We start from the raw sequence: 17026 nt of genomic DNA on the forward strand, positions 1-17026 counted from the left end.
AACGACAGTCGAAATAAAGAGATTATCAAAGCAAATTTTTACAAAATTAATTGTGATAAAATATTGCAAAACTGCACTGCTCGTTTGTACCCTGCATTTCATATTTTGATGATAAAACACTATTGCATTCGGAAATAATGATCAATTGCTTTGATTGAAGATGATTAATCATAATAATTTTCAATGAGTGATTGAATAATAACTAGCGATTGTGATTCACAATTACATCGATGAATTTTGTACCTTTAAGAATTAACAATGCAACTCTGTTCTCTCTGATCTTGGATAGGATTGTATTATAATGTTATTTTAAGACAAAAATGAACACACCATAGGCAGTTATTGGGGAAGCTCTGAGGGTAATAACTGATAGCAATCTTTATCTCCACAAAAAAATGTCGCGATTCTGCTATAGGCCTCCATCTATTTTTCCTGCGTTAATCAATACACCTTTAAAGAAAAAGTATACTTTACACCACTACTGTGTACTACGGCTATATTGTTGTGATATGGATCCTTATAAAGCATTATAATGTACAAAAATAATTATTTTATACATTTATTGTACAATTATTTGAATATTCAAAAATAAGAGCAAAGAGACATACAAACAATGTTGTGTTCATTCTGCCCTGTATTCTGATCTCGGGTTTAATCTTGACTTCAGAATACAAGCCTGTGAATTTATACGTTTCATCCCGTACGCGTAAACCCCAAATGGGTTTATTTAGACCACACCCTCATCATGCTCATGGTCAGAGGCGTCGATCCTGGGGGGGGGGGGGGGGCAGGGGGGGGGGGCGATCGCCCCACCAATGAAAATATTGGGGGGGCAAACATATCATTTTGCCCCCCCCCAATAATTCCGGATATGCATTAAAAAAAAACAAGATTGTAATGTTCAGCAAGCGAGATTGAGATACACAACTCGTTCTTTATTTAAAATCGTGCTCAAAATGTCCGCTTTTCAGATTGGAATATAAAAATTTTCAGCTCGCGCTTCGCGCTCGCATCATTTCTGTAGCAAAAACCCATACTTTTCATGATTAAATTGGTGAATGTAAATGTCCCATTTTCAGTTCTAAGCCTCAAAAGAACTGCTTCAATTTGCAATCATCTTTTCTTGGATATATAGCTTGTTCTTTATCAAAAACGTCCAGTAAACTGTCATTTTTTCAGATCGAAATATCAAATTTTTTAGCTCGCGCTTCGCGCTCGCATCTATTCTCTTTTAGATACAAATCTTAATCATTGGTACCAAAAATGCTTAGAATATCAAGTTTTCAGCTCAGAATATAAAGAAATTTGAGCTCACTCTCGGCACTCGTACTATCTGTGTAGTGAGATACGTGTCTGTGTCTCATGAGTCATACATATATATAGATATATACATATATATATATATATATATATATATATATGTGTGTGTGTGTATATATGATATATATATATATATATGTATGTGTGTGTGTGTGTGTGTGTGTGTGTGTGGGTGTTTTGTACGATCGAGCGCCTTTGGAACGTTAATGATTTCGCCCCCCCAATCTGAAAAATGGATCGACGCCCCTGCTCATGGTTAAGGAAACAGAATTAGCGTAGTTTCCAACGCATCGATCAGTAGTGGTGCGATCGGTAAAACCATAGAGCTATGGTAAAACGATGCGGTAAATGTGATAACTGCAGTCAAAATCATTGACGCAGGTTGGAGTCACGCCTTGCACTATTTTTCTAAGTTTTCATTTTTTTTAATTTAAAAATTGAAGCAAGACTCTGAAAAAAATACAAGTCCAAGATTTTTAGTCTGATTTAATGCCTCCAAAGCAGAGTTAGCTTTTATCGTAGGTGAAAAAACCCTGCACCCCTGTGGTGAATATGACCGATTTACCAAATTAAAAGAAATAATCAAAAATATTGGTCAGAATGTATAAAATTGAAAAAAATTAGTTCCCGAATCGACGTCAGCAGATGATGATATCAGGTTACCGATGCCTTGGATTAGGTCTGTATAGTCTTCTACAATCAAATATTAAATGTGCATTATCACACCATTGTGATACTTCAAGTCTTCAATAATGATTTGAGGGGAACGTAAGAACTGGGGGAAAAATTGTAAAAGTTTGAAATAGATCGGGAAAAGGATGGAATATTTTCAAAATTATTATCTATACAAAATTGGAGTTGCCAGTTCGGTAAGTGATTATTGATTGTGACAAATTCTCCCAAAGTTCGCAGCATTCTCTTGTATTGGCCTATATAAGCGAATTAAAAAAAAAATCTCAAGGCAAATTTTGTTGATTTTTGGTGGGTGGACGCTCTTAAAAATAAAAATAAAATAATTCGTCTTTAACACATTGATCATTAGACACCAATATTTCAAAAAATGCAGAAAGTTTTGGTGAAGAAAGTGTACAAAAGGTTGAAAATTTGATCAACCACTGCTCACCAATTCAATCATAAATCACCTCGACATGTTTTCTTGATAAAAAAATTCGATAAACTATAGTCTTTACAGAATCTGATCGGCCGGTCAATCCGAAGATGAACCTTTGGGTTTCTTGCGGAACACTTTGATGGTATCCTCATCAGAAACAACAACATGTCCTTCAGGTGATAGGCACACGTCGAATGGCTCCCTGAAAGCTGTAGCCACACACGCTACATACTGCCCCCGATCGGTGTACATGTGAACACCTTTCTCACTTCCACGTTCTTTGTGGACAACAAATATGTTGTTCTCGGCATCACAGCAAACCCCGCTTGGCTTCAACTTTCCAGTTTCACCGTATGAATCGATAGCCAAAAGGAGTTTACCTTCCTTTGTCATGATTCTGATTTTTTGCTTCCTGGGACAGCTGACAACGATGCGATCTCGATGATCGGTTGCAATGTGACTGGGACCAACAACAGGGAGTGTCTTCAAAAGGGTGCCGTCGGCGTAATGGAACGTGATGACGTTACGCTTACAGTCACCAACAAGGATTCGGTTCCGACGGTCTACGGTGACGCATGCTAGTTCGACGTCCAACATTTTTACTTCTTCGTCTTTGCTTGATGTCTCGAAACGAAGATAGAAGCGTCCCTGAGGGTCATATATGCGGACAAACTTTGATTTATCAACAGCAACGAATCGACCATCAGGAAGACATGCCACATCTTGAGGCATCGAAAGCTTCCCATCAGGTTTCTTGTCCGAGTTTAACAGGCATACGAATTTCCCATCTTTGTCTAGCACCTGCACGCGATCATTTCCCCAGTCGGCGACAATAGTGTGCCCATCTAAAGATACCGAGACGCCTCTACACCAATCAAACTGCCCCTCTTTGGAACCTGGAGCCCCAATTGTAGATGCAAGCTCCCACACTGGTGTCGTGTCCTCACTGATTTCCTGCTCTGATTCAGTCGATTCACTCTTTAGTCCGTCCATTTCATCACTTTCATCTGCTGCATCTTCTCCTGTGATTTCGGCTATATCAATGATGCTCAGGTCCTCTGAAGGAAGCCTTGGTTGAAGCTTCTGTAAGTTCGCAAGCCTTGTTCGCACTGCATGATCTAATGACAATAAATGATACTCGTCTCCAAAGTCAAGAACACTCTCTCCGAGCTCAAAAGCTGTTGCCAACTTTTCTAAGCCCATTTCAATTTTATCGATGTGTTCTTCGATTTTATCATCGTTCTTTTTGACAACAGAATCTACATTTCCTATGTACCGTTCCTCACGAACCTCCAAGTCGTCTTTCTCATTCTTGATTGCCTCTCTGATCTCAGTACGAAGCTGTTCTGCGCTGCCCTTCAACTCATTTCGTGTCTTCTCAAGAATTTCCCACGCTCCACGGAACTTAGCTGCAGTCTGTTGCGTCTTGCGGATTGAAGCCTCCAGTTCTTGCTTCCTCGAAGCAGCAGCTTCCTCGATAGCAACACATCGGTGCTTCTCCCCTTTGTGGTACAGAACAACGCAATCACTGCATGCCAACTGTGAACATTTCTCGCAGAATAAAGATATGGGCTCTTTGTGTTCGAGGCATAGTTTGTTGACTGTGTTTGTATCGTCAAGATGAGGATCTTTCTCCTTCATCTTCTGCCATTCCTCCATAGTCACTACCGTGTGATCACGTAAGATCTTGACATTATTATGCGCCCTCTTGCAAGCCTTACACATAAACTCTCGACAGTCTTGGCATCGGCACGTCGCGACATTACCTTTCTCACAGGAAGTACATGTCTTTTCTGCAATACTTGTATCCGATTCGGATTCCGTGCTCGACTCAACTTGGTCTCCCGTCAACATCGACTTCATTTTGGCAACCATCGTATTAATCGCCAAGTTGACCGCTGACGTTTTTACAACCGTCCCGTCCTTACACAATTCACAAGAGAAATTCCCACCATTTTGCTTTTGCTTCTTCTCAATGCAGCTCCTGCAGTAGGTATGTAAACAAGACAGCATCCGTGGGTCTTCGTATTCACGTTCACATATCGGGCAGGTGGTAAACTCTTCCATGAACTGTACACTGTGGATGTCCGTCTCAGGACTAGGATCGCCATCTTGTTGGTCAGTCGCCATTTTGGATAATGTAGCCTGTAAACAAAGAAATAGAAATAAAACATTGTTTAGTCTAGAGATATCAATTTCATTATCATTACCAAAAGCCAATATCAAATCTGATTGATAATCAATTTCGAGTTTCCATTGTCTCTTTGAAGCCATTCATTCTTTAGCCGGTTCTCCAAACCCTATACTTGAGACGGAAATAGCGTCAAGAAACTTGCATGATGTGCTACGCCCCACCATATTGTTATTACCACAAACAATGTTCATGTATATCCTGTGTTCAATTGTTCTGTTTCAAATGAATTGACGTAAAACAAGAAATCAGAAGAAAAGAAACAGATAGTTTGGCCTGATAATGATTATCGATTCCCCTGCATGCTGACATATTCTACTTCGCATGCTCATCTGTCTCAGGCTCTCAGTCTATTTGGAAATTGATTTTTTGGGCGAAGGTGACCCACTCCTCCCTTAACATTTCAATACAACAATTAGTTTCCGGTGTACTGACAGAAAATAAAGAAATTCGCCCGCCCATCAATTACCGATTGGCCCATTGATTGGCCTTATATTCAAATGATAGATTCTTGTAAAACGGGAAGGGGTGGGGGCTGCGTGTGAATTAATAATACACTCAGCAAAAAAAGTTCTTGGACACTTATAAAAGTTAAAATATTTCATATAGATATTTTATTAAAGGCAAATTATTGAATGTCAACATGACCAGACAATATTCCTCTTCCAGTATGACATGACATTTTCATGTGAACAGTCATGCATGGGTGGTTAAATGCTTTAAACAATAGCAATGTCAGTAAAAGAAAATTGCAAGAAATGGATCAGTCAGTGCATGGCTGGTTACAGACATTAAACAATAGCAATGTCAGTAAAAGAAAATTGCAAGAAAACGATCAGTCATTCTTTCAGTTGTGAAAGTTTGTGTGGCATAAATATCCATTAAACGATAAAAGCAAACTTTAAGTCAAATACCACTCTTAAAGGGAAGAGAAAGTTATTCAGCCTTGGATGCATCACTATTCCACTGGAATTTTAACTCAAATTTAGTCGATGAAAAAAATGTCAAATTTCAGTATCTTGGCATAAGCAACAGAAAAGTATCCTTATCCTCCTATCTTCTGCAGGGGTGGTGGCCCTAGGTCGACCACTCCTAGGGCGGTCTCTAACTTCATCAGCGAAATACTGCTTGTTCAAATTTGAAATCGTTGTTGGTGAAACTTGGAAATATCGAGCCACTTGTCTAAATGACTGCCCAGACTGTAACATTCCTATTGCTCTTGCAATGAAAGCTTCATCTTGAAAGTGAGTGTCCAAATGATCCATCTCATTATGCATCTCATGATGCATCCCTAAGCATTCAATTCAAATGATAACTACCTGTTGAAATTGTTGAATGTATGCCTACAGGATGGCCATGATCATTAGCATTTGAATGGTCAATTTCTTGCAATTTTCTTTTACTGACATTGCTATTGTTTAAAGCATTTAACCAACCATGCATGACTGTTCACATGAAAATGTCATGTCATACTTGAAGAGGAATATTGTCTGGTCATGTTGACATACAATAATTTGATTATAATCAAATATCTATATGGAATATTTTAACTTTTATAAGTGTCCAAGAACTTTTTTTGCCGAGTGTACATACAGTGCAAAGACGGACACGTATAGTGCATGGATATCTGAATATCTTACTCTTCAATTCGATATGACTGAGATGCATGGACAGATAACATTTTGACGGAAGGGTCTAAATGTGAAAAGAATGCAATGCAGATCGATGGTAAAGAATGATTAAGTGTAAAAGCTGATAATGCATTGAATTTCATACTGTTTTCCCTTTTATTGAATGAAATATATCGCTGATTTTATAACAAAACCATAGTGGTCATCGAGTCATAATTCAGTGTTGTTGATGAAGCCAGAATTCATATCGAAAGAATTTCAGATATACCATTTGAAAGAAAAGTACATGTAGCCGTCGCATGTCATAATCGCTTGCACTGTACAACCTGATCGATCGGTCATATTACACCATAAGCATTAAGCATATATATGGGAGCAATCTACAAGAAGAATCTTAACATTCGTTTTGGAATTGTATGTAGGCCTATACACACATGAATGTTGTACGTCCATATTGTTTAATGGGCTTCCACAATAACAGAATTAATCGCCAGGCATATTGCCACTTGTGTTTTAAAAGCCCCCTAGGTATAGTTCCCCCATGGAGCTAAATAAATATTGACAAAAGGAACAGAACAACCCTTACTATTGATATCACGCGGAACGAAAACTGAGCTTCGTTGGAGTTTGTATTCATTTTAGTATTCGCCTGATCCGGCTCGTTTACGTTGCTATGAGAAGGTAGCAACTAGCTTCATGTTTCTATGGCAACTGGTAAATTGGATAAAGCACGGTTGCCCTCGTGGAAAACCATGGGGGTATTCCAGAGACGGCATCATTGTCTAGGAATTGAGTTACCCTTGAAATTGTAATTGCATACCGCTGGCGGCAATCCATCTGACACTATCACATTACTGCACCCCTGCATCGCTTAAGTCTAAACAACGACAAAATTGGAGACCTTTCTACAAGAGCTTTGCGACATTGTAGGCCCATTCACCAGTGATCACCACACCCCTTCAAATTAAACACGTAAATGCAAAATAAGAGTTATTAAATCAAAGCAAAAGGGTCGAATCGTCGAAGGTTTGGTTCAAATTTAAAGCTCATATGGAAAAGGACAAACCTTAAGAGATTCAGTACAAGTTCCGTAGAAGCTCATGAATATGCAGCATGTAAAGTTTCCTAAACTACGCGTGAATAGATGTTCTTATTCTTTAAAAAAGGGTTCGTTGCAAAAGTACGCCGTGATGTAAAACGTTTGAAAAGACTTATCAACTCCCCATCCATTTGCAACTTTGCTCTATTGGCGTACCATTTCGTCCAGAACAAGTTGCTCCACCGTAATGAAAAGGATATCGCCGATGAATGCTTAGTCCGTATAGTCGCAAACAGTGGCGTATATAGGGGAAGGGGCCATGGTGACTGGACTCAATCCCACCCCCTAAAGAAAAAAAAAATCAGCGAACCAAAAAAAAAGGGATCAAAAGAGATACGAGGAAGGGAAAATTATTAAATAATAAATATGATAACATTTTCTGGATATTATGTAAAAATATGTCCCAATTTATATTTTAATTTAAAAAAGATCAATACTTTGATTCGCCTATGACCTTTTCAAAAACACAATTGTATATTAATCAACTGCGGGATTCAACATTTGTAATTTTGATGATAAAATTGTGTGAAATCAAAACAACAGATTGGTAAAAATTTGAAAGAAATCAGACCAGGAATAAGAAAGTCTTGACTTAAAAAAGGAAATCACCGTATAAGGTCTAACTCTGACATTGACATTTTAGTGGGGGTATTGGACCTAGGTCCATGAATAGTATAACAAATAATTATGGTAAAGACGACATCCCATATATGCCATTATGATAAAATTATCAGGATATTTCAATTGTCTCTCAGGTAGCCTTTCCCTCTGGGAAGTACTATATCAATGACAGCATATTCTAACATGTCGTAAAAGAGTATTATTTTGAGAAAAATATTACAAAAGATGTTTTATTTATTATGTGTATTCAAAGTCCTTACATCTGTGGCCAATTTGAAATCCCCATACTTATGTATAGGCCTACCTAATAAGAAAATAGTTATTACAACTTTAAAGACTTTTGTATACCCATAAAACTGCATCTTATTTCTAATACATTTTGGAAAGAATCTTTCCATGTGGGTTTGATTTCCATTTCAGGTTCATGCCAAAGAGACTATATAGCTGACATTTAAGAAATTGACAAATAAAAATAAGAGCATGTTTATCCAATAAGGTACTATTATTATGGGAAATTATTTGCTGCAAAATCCTTTGCTCATGTTATTAAAATTTGCCTTTGCATCCCGCTTTGCATTTACCACTACGTAGTCCCCGAGTACCCTTTGTGCATTATTCTGATCCAACCAAGGATATTAAATTAATGAACAATGTCGGATCAATAACTTGCCGTCCCAAGGAAACAACTCTTTTGTCATTTTCCAGTTCTCCATGATTGTATGTCTCATAATGACATTAGCCTATTTATTTCGAACAATAACAAATCTATCGTATCCCAGAGGACTCAGACTGAGTAATGCATGGTGTTCGAATAAAGCATGATTGCTAACCTTCTTCCACTCCTGCAAGCCTACTTTAAAATCATTTATAAATTTTCACTGTCAAAATGTTGCAGTTTATCCCATCGATCAGTAGACATCAAAATAATCAAATATTTGAAAGGTCTGAAGGTCAATTATTTTGAATACAGTGATTCCCCGAGTGATTCACATTATTTCGGCGTAGACCGCCTTAAACTTCAATGTCTCTCTCTCTGATTAAAATTTTATAGACATGCATTTTAAATAAAATAAAATAATATTGGTACCCCTTTGGTACTTACGCTTTAGTTTAATAGTTAGAGTCGGTCAGAACATTATTATGATTCTCCAAAATATATTCAAGTCACAGTGTACTGCAAATCGTCAAAGGAAGTTCAGTCAATGAGGCATCTTATTTAAGGACTTATATTCCTCCAAGTAACATCTCTTCTAAAAAAGTCGGTATATTCACTTGTCGCACCAACTGGAACATGAATGACTGTTGATCGCAGTGCTCTCTCTCTAGCTGGTAGTATACACGCGCTGAATATTATATTCTGTTCCTGTTTTCGCTTGCTTCCAATTATTACATCTTGAGTCACACCCACTTGAAATCCCCCTTTGTTCGGTGGCTATCCGCAATAGAAATGTCCTTTCAAGATAAGGTACACCTATATATCATCCTCCATTTCTTTTATCCTACGAAATTGCCTGCGTCACCTTCGCGTCCTAGTGGTATTAGAAGTACTATTATGACCAATTCAATGGGAAGTCGTTTGAAATCTATTTTCTCCGTTGCGTCCGTGCATGCAGTGCAGTTCGGTGGGGCGTGTGCATGCCAACAGTACACTGCTAGTTGTATAGTCGTAGTCCAAGCAAATTCAACCTTGACTGTGCATATTCAAATGAGCATAATCAATCAATATTTGTTTTCACACCAAGTTTTCGTTCACTGATTAGATGAGAGAGACTTTGCACCGATGGCACATTTCTAATCAGAAACACATTGCCTACCTTTATCATTTTTATCCTCTATTAAAAAGTTATGGCAACTCTGATGACTTGATATACGCCTAAACATAAACACGGATTTGGGCTTTCAATGTGAGGCAATATAGATGCATCGAATATTGTTGCAAAATTAAAGAGCCTGGTGCCTGGTGAAAACTGAAAAATAATTTCTCATAAATCCAAAAATTATGGCCGGGCTTGAATTAACTTCCCATTCAGTGTTGTATGATTCCTATATCAAATGCTGATAATTTATTTTTTTCATCATCATTTCTTACTCGTGCCTGTAACATTTACACGTATTAGACCTATCTTATAAGCCCATCATTTTAGGGAATTATATCGATCGCTGTTATATATACACAAAGGTCCTGAAAAGGGGGCAACTTGAGCTAGATTAAAATTCAATGAGGAGATTTCATTGACGTAAGTTAGAACATCCTTAATAAAAGAGATCTCCCACTTGCCGCCCAACCTCACGAAGCTTTCATCCATTTAGATCAGATTAGCAGAATAATGATCTTGATAAATCAATTAAACTCAAGTTCCCATTTCGGCAGATCCATTCTTTAAAGCCATCTACTAAAATCCAATTAAATTTTCAGAAAAGATTGAAGGAAAACTTTTAAGCTCCAAGTACCTTTGTGTAAAAAAAAGAAAGAAGATAAACACTTAATAAGAGCCCGATTTTTCATCATGATCAAGACAAATAAAGAGAACTGCATGGACAGAATGAAGGGTGAAATTTAAATATTATTTTCAGAATATTATGTCAACATCTATCACAAAATTGGATTTAAAAAAAATATGGTCGCTCGATTCGCTCGCATTTTTCTTTTAAATTTTGCCTGATACGCCATATCTGGCCCCCGTAAATTTGTTTGGCTCATTACGCCACTGATAAGAGCTGGAATGTTGTTGTATATGTGGCAATGGGGGCGTCATGGTCAAGTGGTTATGACTCTCGTTTTTCAATGAGAGGGGCCTGGGTTCGAATCTCAGTCACGGCGTGTTTTCCTTCAAGAAATTTATCCACATTGTGCTGCACTCAACCCAGGTGGTGTTAATGGGTACCCGGCAGGATTTAGTCCTTGAATGCTCCAAGCGCCTGTATACCAGCTGGAGCTACAGCCGGGTATAGTGCGCCATTGAATATAATCGGCGCCTCATATATACACAGTGCGTATCAAAAAAAATTTACACTTTGAAAAAATGCTGTAAAATTTACATTTGTAATATCCTGAAGATTTTTCCACATTTTAACATTGGTACAGATCCATTTAAGCAAATGACGATATAAATGTCGAAAAATATTTCCGCTTGAGTGAGCACCACTTACTTTTGAAAAGTTAGTGAAAAATGATTTGCGCAGAACTTTGAAATAGTTATGCGAATAAAAGTAGACCTTAATCATGAAGAACACATGGAATTTAGCTAGTAAAATTGATTTGAAGATATCTTTTACCTTTTTTACCTTGTTTCCTTGCCCAAAACACTTCGAAGAGTGCATTGCACCCTACCCTACTCCCCAACACACGGAGGCCATCGTGACGATATTTGCTTTACACTGAGCTGTGATTTATATGAAATGGCTTAGGCTTGATTTTCATTTTGTTAATCATTGTCAAGCTTGGGAAAAGTGTGGAGAAGCAAGTATTAAATGAAAAATGAAATGTAAACCTACTTTAAATGATAAAAACTTAGTGAAAAAATGCTGGAGATATCTGATAAAAACTTTTGTTCAGATTCAGTTATGTCCTCAGATCCAGCTGGCACAAAGAGGGTAAAGGTTGTGCTTACTACGTGTTGAAATTTCAATTTGGATGGCAAAATTGTTGCAAAATGCTTGAATGTATCCGTTTTATTTCAATTGACTAAAAGTGCAAGGGAAATGTATGAGAAATTTTTCGCAGGGTAAGTTTGATTTCACCCTTTCCCCTTGACACAGCGTGAAAACGAACATTTCTGCGCAAACAGATTTCTGCGAGCTTTAAAAAAATGGACAGTGCTCACTCAAGTGTAACATTCTGTGAAAACTTTTACTTTCATTAGATAGATGAGACCCAAACCCAAAATTATATGTCAAAAAATTACCCACATGTTGTATATTTTTTAATTCCCAGGGTTTTTTCAAAGTGTAAACTTTTTTTTGATACGCACTGTATAAATATTGTTATTACCATGACTAATGGTACTTTGAGGAAAGAAACATGCCAATGCGATATTCGATGGGGTGAGATGCACCAAAAGCCATCGCCCCAATCCGATTAAAAATGACGCGAAAAAAGTAATGGAAATTGTCTATGCCAACAAAATAGACTCCTTATCCATAGAAATTATACACATTTTTTGGGGGGTCTATATTTCCATATTTTGGTCTGGTGTTGACTCAAGATAGAAAAACTGAAATTAAATCAAGCTCAAAGAATTCGGGGGGGGGGGGGAGGGGGGGGTTGTCCCCTCTTTCCTGGCATTGCTGCATATGTTTATGCCACTCGGAATTTTCGATGCATTTCAAAGTTTAGTGCTTTATTATACATGGGTGCCTATTTGAATACTTAAAATACTTGTAATCATAAAGTTCAAAATCATTAGACATGGAAGCATTATTCACAAATGGACTCTTTTTAATTGGGTGTACATCGATATTAGTTTGAAGTTTTCAGTAACAGTCTTACACATGGGGGCTCAGGGGGCACTGCCCTACCTCAAATAAGGACCACGACAGAATAAAAAAGAGTGAAATTAAAAATAATAAAAATTGTATTATTTGTTGAATATTATGTCAAAATCTAACATAAAATTATATATTTTTTTATTCGAAAATATCTCGCTCGCTCTCGACCTTTTAGAAATGTATCAAACACGCCATACTGAGTTCCATCAACCTTTTAATTGACTTATTACGCCGCTTTCTTTTTTAGTCTCACATCCCCGTCCACTCTAATCTGTATATTCCTCGCTCCAGGATTCATGTTTGAAAAAGTTTCACAATAATCATAACTGGAGTGCGCGCCAGGTCGTTCTAATTCATCGAAATGAAAGGGTTGCTGCATGGTCACTTCGCCCCCTCGCTCGTGTATACCGTCACTAAATATTGAATATCCCCCTTATCAACAAAATGGTCTCAGAGAGTTGTTAAATGTGAAGTTGGCATCGAAGTAAGACAAAGTTGAACTGTAAAAAGATCGTTTGACATAAGTTGAAAAATGCTGGGTAATTTTTATTCTGTATAGACGTTTTTTAATTTTTAATTTACTTATTTATTTATCAATATTATTTTTTTTGGGGGGTGGGGTGCAGTGGCGGACTGGCGGTGTCTTGGGGGCCGGGAGCGATTTCCCCTTCTTATTTTTAAGAGTAGTGGAAAAAATAAAATAAAAAAGAGATGAAGACAAGGGAAGAAAGAAGGGGAAGAGGAATGTAAAAGTGAGAGATTGAAGTCGTTTATTTAACCCTATAATTCAATTAGGAAAAAATATGACAGCACATCTAGGTCGACCCCCCCCCCGGACTTAGGACCATATGCAAAACCATATAGGGCCTACAGTTAAGTCCCCCAAAAAGAAAACGCAACAAGAATCATCCATGATTTTATCAAAACTTAATCACAAATACAAAATACAAAGCTTAGAATCTTCCCTTTAACACATGAGAGAGTAAAATAAATTGAAGAAAGGACAAAAAAAGTCACTTGTCGGGGGTATCTTAATTTCGAAAAGAAAATCACAAGAGAAATCTGCTCTTCGATACCTTAAAAACATAAATTTTAAAGAAAATAATGACAAAGTCCGGTCTCCAAAAAAAAAATGCTTGTATTTTGTTAATTTAAATTTAACAAATGTATTTTCACATATCGCTATCAGGAGCTATATTCACTGGCGGATCCAGGGGGGGGGGGCACATCCGGCCCGTGCCCCCTTTTGAGAGGCATAATCTGTATTTGTAATGTAAATGTGCCGTTCTAGCATGTGTGCTCCCCCATTTGAAAGCGAGGACCTTTTTTTCGCTTGTCAAATTTTCCTCGGGGAAAATGCGCCCCCTTGGAAAATCCTGAATCCACCCCTCGCTATATGGTTAGGGTTTTAAAAGATTTTATGCATGGCTGATCGTCAACATAAAGGACTATTAATCCCAGAGCTAGTATGAAAAACGCCTTCATTTTTTTGTAAAATATTGAAATTCAAACATTATTAAAATAAACAAATCGTTTGTTGTTTATTTCTTTACCACTTTCTGTGATTAAGGTATTGGTATTTTAAAAAAATGTGATATATTTGTAAATTCTGATACTCCCCCCGACAAGTGACACTTTGGTATCCTTTCTTAATTTTTGTTTTACTTACTTTAGTCATGCTTGAATAAGGAATCTCTTGAGTTATAGCAAGTGAAAGAGGAGATTCATGATTGGAATGATTATGATAAATCATCAATACTTCTCGGTTTCGTTTTTTTCTGGGACGCACTGTACAAATATTATAGTCTGTAATAAACCTCAATTAATATTTACGATATCTTATGGTGTTTACAGTCTAGGCTTAATTTTCATAATTTGTAAAATTGATTTCTATATGCCTTCTTGATTGTTTGTGTTGATATCTTATTCATATTTAAAAAAAATAGTTTCACATTATCGATAAAAGTGAAAGGATATCACATATAACATACAAATGCAATGACTGTGTATTAACAAAAGAAAGATTTTTTGTTTCATTTACTGCACGAACTGCTATTATATATATATATATATATATACCCATATACTAGCTGAACTGGAAATATTAAACTAATGTCAATTTTAAAGGGGCACTCCGGGCCGAAAATAATAATACCTAAATAAATATAGTAAAATTCACTGAGCAAAACACTGGAAATTTCATCAAAATATGAAAAAAATAATTCAATTCAATTTTTTCAATTCAATTCAATTTATTTTTCTCAGTATAAAAACAATATAAATAGTACAAACATGAAATAAATCAGACATTGACATAAATAAAGTATTATACTGAAAGGGTAGCAGCCAAAAAGAAGTTAACCTTATGTACGGCCGACCCAAATAAAATAATACATTATTTGAACAATTAAAGTAGAAAAGGGGAAAGAATTACCTAACTAACCCAAACAAACAATCAGAATAATAATTACATAAAAAATGAATAAGTAGTGATGATTTGGTATTTACAATTTCTCCTAAAAACATTAAGAGAGCAACTATCCTTAAGTTCCTCTGATAAAGTATTCCAAATTAATGGTCCCCTATAAAAAATTGAGTTTTGAAATAATTTTGTTCTTACTTTAGGTATATGAAAATCATTATTGCCCCTGGTTGTATAATTATGTACATTACGATTTAAAACAAAATAATTACATATTGACTGCTCAGGTAAAAGATATTTATAACACTTATACATAAAAATTGCAGTCTCATAATTGTAAAAGTCATAAAATTTCAAAATCCTCTGAGACTTAAAAATTGGTTCTGTATGATCATAAAAAGACGAATGGTTAACAATTCTTATCGCACGTTTTTGAAGTTTAAAAACATAGTTATTAAAGGAGAATGAAACTCTTAGAGCAGGTTAGCTTTTGTGAAAGCAGAACAATCAAAGAATAAGATTCAACAAAAGTTTGAGTAAAATAGGACTAGCAATAGAAGAGTTATGAGCATTTGAATGTCGGAGATCACTAATGCTATGGAGATCCTCCCATTGGCAATGCGACCAAGATCTATGATGTCACAGATGAACAACTCTCCCCTTTTGGACACTGAAAATATACCCCAAAACATCTCTTTTTGCTCATTCTAATCATATGACAAACGATTCATCAATGATATAATGTTGTGAAACCTCTGTACTTGTCCTCTCATAAAGAGAACAGCTCACCTTGTGATAGACTCTATAAAAGTGAGAATATAAGTGAAATAAGTACTAAAGTAATGAGGGAGTTGTACGTGTGTGACATCACAGATCTTGGTTGCATTGCCAATGGGAGGATCTACATGGCATTAGTGATCTCAATATTCAAATGCTCATAACTTTCTTATTAATCATTCAATCTTCATCAAACTTTCAACAATATGTTTCTTTGATTTTTCTCTTTTATATGGATTCAGCTGGTTTCAAGGGTTTCATTCTCCTTTAAACTTGAAAGTTTAGCAATACTTTGTGAAAACAGTTATGCACAGGCGACGTGAATATAATACTCATGATGTCATGTCCCCACTTTCCCATTTCTTATGTTATTACATTAAATAAAAATTATTTCATATTTTCATACATATGTGTATGACATGTCTTCCTTATATTAAAGATAAGTTGCAGCAATGAATATCCAATGCATTCAATCAGTGAAACCATGGGTGTCGATCAGTATTCTTGGTTGGGGGGGATGATGACACAAAAGTTCTTGTGGATGGGGATCTTTCAACATTACCCCCACTAAAATCACAAGTTAGGACATTTGGGAGTGATTGATATGCATGGTGTTCTTGGAAATTCCTTCATTGTTGTAGTGTACTGTACTTATATAATTTTTTTTTAAATTCAATTTGTGTTACAAGTAAGCCTATTCTAAACTCATACGAAAGAAAAAATGACAAAAATCATCTGGAACATGTACATAGTGATCTGTTGATTGAGCATGATGTATACACAGGGGCATCGATCCATTTTTCAGATGGGGGGGGGGGCAAAATCATGAATCAACGTTCCAAAGACGCTCGATCATATAAAACGAACAAACTCACCCACACACCCCTACACCCCCACACATAGGCCTATATTTTATATATATATATATATATATATATGAATCATGAGAAAGAGACACATATCTCAACCTCACCAACAATGCGAGCGCGAAGCGCGAGCTGAAATTTTTTAGTATGACATGAAAACAGGAAAAATGTACCTGTTTAGGTTTGCTTGTAGTAACTCATGAGGAGCATAGATACATGTATCTCACTAGAGAGCGAGCTAAAATTTCTTTATATTCTGACGTGAAAGCTTGATATTCTAAGCACTTTTGGTACCAATGATTAAGATGGGTATCTAGAAGAACAATAGATGCGAGCGCAAAGCGTCAGCTGAAAATTTTAATATTTCGATCTGGACAAAAAGACAATTTAATGGACGCTTTTAATAAAGAACAAGATATATATCCAACAAAATATTATTGCAAATCGAAGCGGGAGTTCTTTTGAGGTATAGAACTGAAAACGGGACATTCTATTCACCT

At 36.4% G+C, this 17026-nt stretch overlaps 1 protein-coding gene across 1 annotated transcript; it reads right to left on the bottom strand.

Moving 5' to 3' along the window:
• Positions 1–1747: 1747 nt before the first annotated feature.
• On the bottom strand, positions 1748–9998 carry LOC129259351 (E3 ubiquitin-protein ligase TRIM71-like). The gene is made up of 2 exons (XM_064097971.1): positions 9076–9998; positions 1748–4576 (listed from the first exon to the last, which is right to left on the bottom strand). Exon 2 carries the CDS (start codon positions 4559–4561, stop codon positions 2528–2530), a length of 2034 nt encoding a protein of 677 aa, XP_063954041.1. The 5' UTR covers positions 4562–4576; positions 9076–9998; the 3' UTR covers positions 1748–2527.
• Positions 9999–17026: the final 7028 nt, after the last annotated feature.

The sequence above is a fragment of the Lytechinus pictus genome, chromosome 1 (assembly GCF_037042905.1).
Source record: "Lytechinus pictus isolate F3 Inbred chromosome 1, Lp3.0, whole genome shotgun sequence".
In the NCBI taxonomy this organism is placed as follows: domain Eukaryota; kingdom Metazoa; phylum Echinodermata; class Echinoidea; order Temnopleuroida; family Toxopneustidae; genus Lytechinus; species Lytechinus pictus.

Excerpts from the sequence above, each read along its gene's own strand:
- LOC129259351 (XM_064097971.1), bottom strand. The coding sequence starts at position 4,561 with ATGGCGACTGACCAACAAGATGGCGATCCTAGTCCTGAGACGGACATC.